General features: G+C 36.5%; 1 protein-coding gene across 1 annotated transcript; it reads right to left on the reverse strand.

Moving 5' to 3' along the window:
- Positions 1-316: 316 nt before the first annotated feature.
- On the reverse strand, positions 317-2,067 carry LOC129940360 (UV excision repair protein RAD23 homolog A). Its single transcript, XM_056048674.1, has one exon. It carries the CDS (start codon positions 1,794-1,796, stop codon positions 606-608), a length of 1,191 nt encoding a protein of 396 aa, XP_055904649.1. The 5' UTR covers positions 1,797-2,067; the 3' UTR covers positions 317-605.
- Positions 2,068-9,711: the final 7,644 nt, after the last annotated feature.

Consider the following 9,711-nt stretch of genomic DNA (forward strand, 5'->3'; position numbering starts at 1 on the left):
GTAAACTTTTTGTTGAGAGCATCACAATCGAGAGGATTTTTAGATTGTTTGCGAAAACCGATTTCACGCAGGTTTTTCCATAATTTTTTGCCAGTGCTTAAAGAACCAAGTTTATTTTCATAATAAAGTCTTTTTACTTACCATTCTGACCATTACGACAACCTTATTACGCAGTCTGCAATACAATTTGTGGAAATGCTCCAGCTTGTAACGTCTCCATTGACTAGTCAAAGTGTAACCAAATTACTTCATTTCTCGTACATACCATGTTTCCTGAAAATCCTTTTGAATTAAAGACAATCGAAAAATTAAAACATCTTTTTAAAGCCCTTATAGGCAGAAAGATCATATATTTTGATATATCGGTTTTCGTTTTAATTATTTATTCATTTTTGTTTTGTATCTGTAAAAGAATCGAACTATCAGATTTCATATTGTTAGCATAAGATTAGCATAGGCCAGACCTACTTTTCAAAAAATAGGAATAGGTGGCGAATTCATCAACAACAAAGTGCAGAAACATATATGACAAATTGACAAACTAAAAAATCAAAACGTTGAGTTGAGAGAGAGAGATTGATTTTGTGATTGGCTGGTTGTTGTTCCTAGTCGTCATTGGACGATATAAGCAGGTTAGCTGCTAGGTTCTCATTCTTCTCACATGCAAAGTACGCTTGTAGGACCAATTCTTCTGGAAAGCCCATCGCCTTGAGCCTTGATATGGCCTCGCGGTCCTGAGCAGTCATTTGAATGACATGCGACACGTTTTCTCCGCCATCACCTGAAGATGCAGCTCCGGCTCTGGTTCGCTCAGTGGGCTCAGCTGAGGCTACAGATTCAGCTACAGCTGCACGAACTCCCTCTCCTGTTGCTTGTCTGGTTGCCGAAGCGGGGTTGTCTGCCTCGTGCGGTTCGTTTAACATGTTCAAAAATGCTTCCTGGTTTTCCGAGATAAGTTGCAATAGTGCTGGGTTTGACTGACCGATCTGTTGGAGCACTGCGTTGAGAAGTTCCGGATTCTGGTGTACCAATTCTCGCATCTGTAGGAACTGCGGCTGATTCCTTAGGAACTCCAGCGAATCCTCGGCAACGCTGCTCTCGTTTGCAGATGAACGCTGTCCAGCTGCAGCAGTGGCTCTCAACTCTGCACTTGGTGTTGTATTCAACTCGCTATCCACCAAAGCGTCTGGTGGAATTCCACTAAGCAAGTACTCAACTGCACGATCTGGATTGTTAAAGCTTGCTGCCAATGCGCTTTCTGTCATATCTCTAGGGTATCCCATTTGCATGATCGACTCAACCATTTGGTTGTATTCGTCACCCATGAGCAGAGTTGACTCTGCGGCCGCCTGCACAGAGGCCGGTGCAGCGGCAACGGGATCAGCAGCTGGGGTCTTTTGGGGACTTGCAGTGCTTTTAGTTTCGACGGTTTGCGGTGTAGCGACCGGCTTGCTAGGGGCAGCTGCTTCAGCGGTCTTTTTCTGCGGTGATGGGGGCTCACTGGGTTTGGCTTCCTCCTTGTCCTTGGAACTTGCAGCTTCCGGCTCATCAGTTTTCTTTGCCGGGATGTCACGCTTCAAGATCACAACAACAAATTTCTTTTCGTCCACAGAATATGATTCGATAGTTCTTTCATCATCCAGAATGACGCCAGCATAAATGAGCTTCTGTTTCTCGACAACGTATTCGCTGCCGAGGTCTGTGAATATTTTTTCTTTTAATTCTTTGACCGATTTCTGGGGATCGATGTCAATTGTGAATGTTTGTTGGTGTAAATTTTTCACCGTGATAATCATTTTTTCGATATTTTTTCTTCTCAGCACTTTTCTTTTTGTTCCTTTTCTATTTTCAACTAAATGCGGTTGTACAAAAAAATTATGATGAGGTATATTGGGAAATGATTTAGCGTTTTTGTGATGAATGTGCCTTTTAAATTGAATATGTACTTTTCTTTGTTCGAATGGCACTTATTTTGCGTGATTTTTCTTATTGAAATGCAGTTTATGTAGGAAGTTCCGAAATGAGAACAAATCCGATTAAATAAAAATTCGACGATGTTTGACAGTTGTGCAGAGTTGGCTGTTGGGTGGGTTTGGAAAATGAAAGCTTTGAATGGTATAATAATCTACTACTGGTTCTATGTATACTAAAATTCTATTACAATAATTTTGGATGAGTACAGGAAGCAATAGATTATAAAATATATTACTTGATTTTGCGTTGCGTTGAAATAGCGTTTTCATTATTTTTTAAATGCATCTTGCCCTCTGGAGAACTTAAAGTTGATATTCTAAGCAATTTTTAGTTGCTTATATTGTATTGGCTTGTAATTGTAAAGCGTCAAAGACTTAAGAAAAACCAAGGTTGCTGGCAACTTGAAGTTGCAATACGTTCTTTCGGAACTTTATTGCTGGCAACTTAAAGCAGCCTACCTTCGGTCATAGAGATCCGATGATTCGAAATGACTTTTCAATTGATATTATGTGAGTTTGGTAAAAGTTTTATTATGATGTACGTTTTATTTTTTTAAATTACGACCCAGTCTGGGATGCAACTCACAGATAACTTCCCATCCTGTCTGTCGATTTGTCATGCTTAAAAGTTTGTAGGTTTTCTTATTGAGTTAAAAAAGTTGTCAATTAAATTATTCTTACAAATTTTAAAATTGACAACAATATTTTTGTCAATTTTGTTAAATTGAATTTTACTCGAAAACAAATTTTTAGTAATTTTAGTACCGAACATCAATTTTTACCAAATTTACTCACTATTTTTTGTAGATTTTATTTTTTTTATAAACAAACGTTGAAGACAATATTTTTAAGTTTTGAATAGCTATTTGAGTCGTAAGTACATTTTTACCAAGTATAAGTATTGTTTTTTTTTAGGTTTTTATTTTTTGTAAAAAAAACTGTAAATTAGATTTCGCTCAAAATATTCTTGAGTGTTGACAACAATATTTTTTAAAAGATAAAAGTAATTTAAAGCCATAATCTCTAATTTTTGAAAAGATATTTGAATTGAAAATCAATTTTTACCAACTTTTGTTAAATTTTCTGTTAAGTAACACAAAAACACCCGACCATAATATCACACCTACATTTTAAATAAATGCTGACACTATGGAAAATGATGCCTTTATCAATTCCCATACATTATTTTTAATTATTCTATTTTTGTCATCCAAATTTTTTCCTTTCCCACAACCCATATTCCACCCAACTCCCTCAGCAGCGTGAGCCCAGACGAAATATGATCTTTAATAAAAGTTCAATGTTTTGCCTCACGCGCTGATATTTGATATGTAATTTTTATGAACACTGACCACCTTTTAGTGTGCCTTTTGCAAACCTTTGGTCACTCATCTTAGTTATCCACAAGTGAACACTTGTACATTTAATTTATTCAATAAAAATATTATATACTACCATAATTATTTTTGTGTTTTAAAAGACTTATTTTGTGTGAACATTTTCTATGAAGTTTTTATTTTTTGTAAAAAAAAAATCTGTCAATGCGATTTTTCTCACAATTTTACTGAATGTTGAAAATAATATTCTTAAAAGAAAAAAGTAGTTTAAAACCAATATTTCAAAGATTTGAAAAGATATTTAAGTCGAAAATCAATTTTTACCAACTTTGAATAACGTTTTTTTTTAGGTTTTATTTTTTATAAAACAAAAACTGTGAATTCGAGTTTTCTCAAAATTTTACCAAATGTCAAAAACATTATTTTTATAAAATAATTTTGTATTCGTAAAATATTCGAGGTGACAAATTTATTTATTTATAAAAAAAACGTTAATTGAATTATTATCAAAAAATGTGTTTGTTTGTTATCGCGTTACAATATTACATTACATTACATTTCACACTACTCTGCACATAAATGTGCAGAGTAGAGAACACAGCACCTTGAGCAACTAAGGCTATGAAAGGTGATAACAACACAAGACATTAATACAAGACAGAAGGACAGAAGAGAAAGAACAACAGAAGAGAAAGAACAACAGAAAGAAAGAACACATGACAACAGCACGCGGTAGGTTTCGAGACGGTCCCCCATCTTTCTACTAACCACGCTCACTGATGCTTGATTTCGGTGATCGATGGGAACCGAAGCTTTATCAGTGACTAGGCCGTTGCCTAGACGCGTTACAATATATTAGCGTTTTTGGTTCGTAAGATATTAAGGGTTAAGCAAAATGTTCACCCTAAACTGGTATGATAAAAAAACCGCCCACGCAATTTTCTTGAGAGCCTTTTTATCTTTATAAAGAAATTTAGTCTATTGAGCTATGGACGACTAAATAAACTTCGCGAACGTACAAACGTACGTATACAGTATACACGCACGCACATACTTACTTACTTACTTACTTAACAAACTTCTCCATCTAGCTCGGTCCCTAGTTAGATGTCTCCAGTTTCGCGCTCCAAGTTGGGTGAGGTCGCCTTCCACTTGTGCGCGCCACCTGATCCGCGGTCTACCTCTACTGCGCTGTCCTGTGGGTGTGGATTCGAAGACTTTCCGGGTCGGAGCATTGGTTTCCTTGCGCTCTACGTGACCCAGCCATCTTAGTCGTTGGATTTTTACCCTTCTGGCTAAGTCTACGTCGTTCCATCTTCTCCTCCACTCCCCTTCGATGCATACGGGACCGTAGATCACACGACGAACTTTTCTCTCGAAGCGACCCAAGGCGCTTTACTGCTTTCATCCGCTTTTGTCATAGTCCATGCTCCTGCACCGTATAGCAGGACGGGGATGATAAGGGTCTTATATAGCAACAATTTGGTCCCTCGAGAGAGGACTTCACCACTTAATTGCTTTCTTAGTCCAAAGAAACAGCGGTAAGCAAGAGTTATTTTGCGTTTGATCTCAGCGCTGGTGTTGTTTTCGGCGTTTACAGCGGAGCCTAGGTTGAAAAGTTACTTCTGTCGATTGTGACGTTTTGACCAAGACGTCGGTGTTGTATGTCCTTTCTTGACGACAGCATGTACTTCGTTTTGCCCTCATTAACCGTTAAACTTATTTTTGCCGCCTCTGCCTCAGTACTCACAAAAGCCCCATTGACATCACGCTGAGTTCTACCGATTATGTCAATATCATCAGCATATGCCAGTAATTGGACACACTTTTGACGTGTGAGCTCTACACTATTCTTTCAAGCACGATGTTAAAAAAATCACATGACAGCGCATCACCTTGTCTAAAACCTTTTTTAACATCGAAAGGTTCTGTTAAGTTGTTTCCAACCTTTATGGAGCAGCGTGAATTTTCCATGGTCATCCTGCACAAAAGGACGAGTTTGGCAGGGATGCCAAAATTAGACATGGCTCTATACAGCTCGTCCCTGTATATGCTGTCATATGCGGCCTTGAAATCGATGAAAAGATGTTGGGTGTCGATTTGGTGTTTATTTATTTATTTAATTTAATTCGTTAAAATCTAACGTTAACAATATTTAAAAAATTCTTATAATCTAATAATATCTAATATCATAATTTATATTTATTATACAATATTGTTGAAAAACATAAGTTTAAATTGTTTACATTTTATATTATCATTTACAGATTCTAAACAAAAATGAAATTCGTTATAAATTGTTATTAACTGATTGAGAGGGCTACATACACCATAGTTTGATCTGCTAAATATTTGAAAAATAGGATGCTGTCGCCTTAAACTTGCACGACTGAAACTGAAATTTAATTTACTTAGAACTGATGGTAATGATATCGAACCATTAATAATCCCGACAATAAAACAAAATTGTAAATACTTTCTGTGGTTAGTCAAAGAAGGGAGGCTGATCAAAGCTAGTCTTTGAGAATAAGGAGGAAATAGATTTTCCCTTGCCCATGGAAGAGACCGAAGACAGAAACGCAGAAACCTTTTTTGGATCGCTTCAATTCTTGAAACATGTATTGAGTAATAAGGTGACCATACCACACAGCCGTATTCTAAAATTGGTCTAACAAACGAAATAAATAGAAGTTTAAGAACATAAGGATCCCGAAAATCACGACCGAATCTTTTAATGAATCCAAGAACCCTATTGGCTTTTTTAATTATATAACTTAAATGATCATTAAATGATAATTTGGGATCTAGAATAATACCTAAGTCAGAAAACATAGAAACTTTACATAACGGACAAGAATCAAACATATAGTCGTACAAAAACGGAATTTTTTTACGTGTAAAACTCATAGTTTTACATTTGTCAACATTTAAAACAAGTCGGTTTTTATTGCACCATTCCCTAAATATTGTTAAGTCTTCTTGTAATAATAAACAGTCAGAGGAGGATTTTATACTTTTGAAAAGCTTAATGTCATCAGCATAAATAAGGATAGACGAGTTTTTTAAGTTTGAAACCAAGTCGTTAATAAATAAAACAAATAAAATAGGACCTAGGTGGCTGCTCTGAGGGACGCCAGAATTGACAACAAATTGAATTGAACTTTCATTACGAAACAAAACAGAATAACGACGATTTTTTAAGTATGAAGAAATCCAATTTATAAAATTGTTGTTAAATCCTAGATGGTATAATTTTAGAATTATTGAATTGTGACATAACTTGTCAAAGGCTTTACTAAAGTCAGTAAATACGCAATCAACTTGCCCGCGTTTTTCAAATACATCTAGACAAAAGGACACGAAGTTAAATAAATTAGTTACAGTGGATCTCTTTTTGACAAAGCCATGCTGGCTATCACAAATAAGAGAACTACAATGAAAAGAAAGAACATTACTCACAATTGACTCAAACAGTTTAGGTATCACAGATAGTTTCGCAATATAGGCCCATTCATTATTCATTTCATTATTTCATTCTTTGGGCCTTTTTTGTGTATGGGAATAATAAATGTTCTTGGGTTTTTTCCAGGATCTGCCGTAATGTGAATATTTGAGCAACTGTGGACTTTCCTGGTCTAAAACCACACTGATAAGGACCTATCAGGTTGTTGACGATTGGCTATAGACGTTCGCATATTACGGCAGAGAAGATTTTCCCACGCACAGACATCTTTTCTAAAAATCTTTTATTTCGACTCTAGGGACCGTGAAACGTCGGGATATGTATTATTACAATAACTTTCTATGGGAAGTTAATAAATACTTTGGAAAGGTAAAAATAAACATTATCAGCCTTAAGACGTAAAGTGACACTATGGCAAACGGCTCCCTGAAATTACGCCATAGGAAATCACGCCAAAAAAATAAAATGGAAAAAACGCCAAAAATTCTCCATACAATTTTTTGGCTTTTTTTCCTAGGAAAAAGAACCTAAAGAGTTTGGTGTTAATTCCGGATTTTTTGGCTATTTTTTCCGAAAATTTCTTGGCGTTTTTTCCTTTTAGAATAATGAAAAAAGGCCAAACAATTTTTGTTTTGAAAAAACGCCAAAAATTTGCTTTTGGACTTTTTTTCCAAACAAAAAAGGAAAAAACGCCCAAAAATAAACTTTTTTAATTTTTCCAAATCTTAAAGCAAAAAACGCCACAAAACAAACTTTTTGGCTTTTTTTCCTTATCGAATAATGAAAAAAAGCCAGAAAATTAACCGTTCGTTCTTCCAAATCAAAAACAAAAAAGTACATGTTTGTCGAATGTATTCATATGGTATACAGAATTATATAACGGCAAATAACAGTATTTTACATGTTTTTCAAGAATTTTGAAGAGCATATTTTAGGTTAAATTTTTTAACGTGATCAGTAGTGATTGATAGTTTGTTGTTTCCCTACCGTGAGTAGAAGAACATTTTGATAAAGCGATGGACAAAATGGATAGTTTTGATTATGAAATTATAAGTGGTAAACAAAAAAATAGCAAACTTTTGTACGTAACAGAACAAAAACAAATATACAAAAAAATGTGTGTATAAAAAAGATGTTCTTTACATTTGTTATATTAACAATTGTGGTGCTAAAATGAAAGTAAAAAGTGATGGATTGTGTGTAAAAGCAAAGAACTTCGTTGAGCAATGTCCGTGTTGTCGGGAAAATGTCGCAGATGTCCTTCAGGTTTACATTTAATACCTATACAAAACAAAGTTATAAGAAAATGTGTTCTACAAAACAAATGCACAAGTACCTATGATATAATCAACGGCGGGGGGGCAGCGCGTACGCGTCACGTTCGCACGCGCTACCGTTCGCCGTTGCAGTGCACCGCGCGCGGCGCCGCGCTGCGTCACGCGGGTTGCACCGCGCCGCTCCATGTTACGTCGTACGTTCAGATTCTTTTATAGACTTTTTGGGCTTTAATTCCAAATTAATTTTGGAAATTAAGCCGGAAAAAGGTCTGTTCATTTTTTAAAGGCTTGATTTCCAAAACTAATTTGGAAATCACACCAAAAAGTTCTTATTTTTTTGGCATTTTTTCCATTTTAGTATTTTGGCTCATTTTCCAAAAGTTTGGCGTAATTTCCACACTTTTTGGCGTATTTTCCTTTTTTTTTTTGGGCGTTTTTTCCTAATTTTTTACGCCGAAATTGTTTGGGCTTTTTTTCCAAAACAGTTTTTGGCGTAATTTCCTATGGCGTAATTTCAGGGAGCCTGGCAAACTATCCAGTAGTTAAATTTAAATTAATTTTGACAGTTTATTACAGATTTATTATGAATTTTTAAGAAAACTTTTGTTGGTTGAATTGTAATCGCTTAGGTTATCGATTGTTCTCTAAAGTACTGGAGAGCTCTAGGTAACGCTACTTCGGTGGCCCGAGACTCAATTAAAGGAAAATCTCTATTTGCACCTTCTCGCAGTAGAGGGGCCCAAGGGGACCAAACAACTGTTGGAATAAGCAGCCAACCCAGCTTTGCTGGACGGGGCACTGACTTGTCCCTGGGTTGAAGAAAATCTCCGTAAAGGCGGAAGAACTGCAGTTTGCGGTCAACGGCATGGAAGTCTGGTGGCGGAGGAGCTTTTTAAGAAGGCCAACGGTAGCAGCAAGTAGCGTCTGTATTCCAAAGTGGGCGGCTACAAAAGGAGTCTGTTTTCCCAGTTATGTGTTTGACCATACAAAGGGTGGGTGTGCCTGTCGAAACTGAGCTTATGTATGTTATTAATCTTATCTCGGAAAACAGCATGGTGGAAGGGTACATGCTGTTACATAAAATATGACAAAAACTGGAAACGAGTCCACAAGAGGTGACCTTTTATGGAGAATCCTTCCACAGCTTCGGCTGCAGTAAACCGCACATCGGATTTGGGGGTGCGGCATCTTTCATGCAACAGTGTCAATCAAGACGCCATAATAACAAATGAATCGTCAACAATTAGTAGAAGTCTTTCAAGAAATGCAATGGATACTTTTGACTATGGTATACGTACAAAAATCGGAGCTTGGAACGTTCGATCCTTGTATGGCGAAGGAAGATACGAGCTCGAAATGCTTCGTCTTAAGATCAGTATCCTAGGCAGTAGTGAAACAAAGTGGAGAGGAAGAGCTGAATACAGATCTGACACTGGACAAACGAGAATGCTGTTGAACGAAGTAGCTACGCGCAGTTTTATTTCCTGGGCGCCAATATCTGAAAGAATAATGACTGCAAGGTTCCGCTCAAAAATTCGCAACATCACAATGTTCAGTGTTATGCCCAAACTAATGAAGTGACCTAAGAAGACAAAACCGCGTTCTACACTCATCTTAACTCGGTTTACAGCAGTGTTCCGAGAGCCAATATCATAATCGTC

This window comes from Eupeodes corollae, chromosome 1 (genome assembly GCF_945859685.1).
Source record: "Eupeodes corollae chromosome 1, idEupCoro1.1, whole genome shotgun sequence".
Classification (NCBI taxonomy): Eukaryota; Metazoa; Arthropoda; class Insecta; order Diptera; family Syrphidae; genus Eupeodes; species Eupeodes corollae.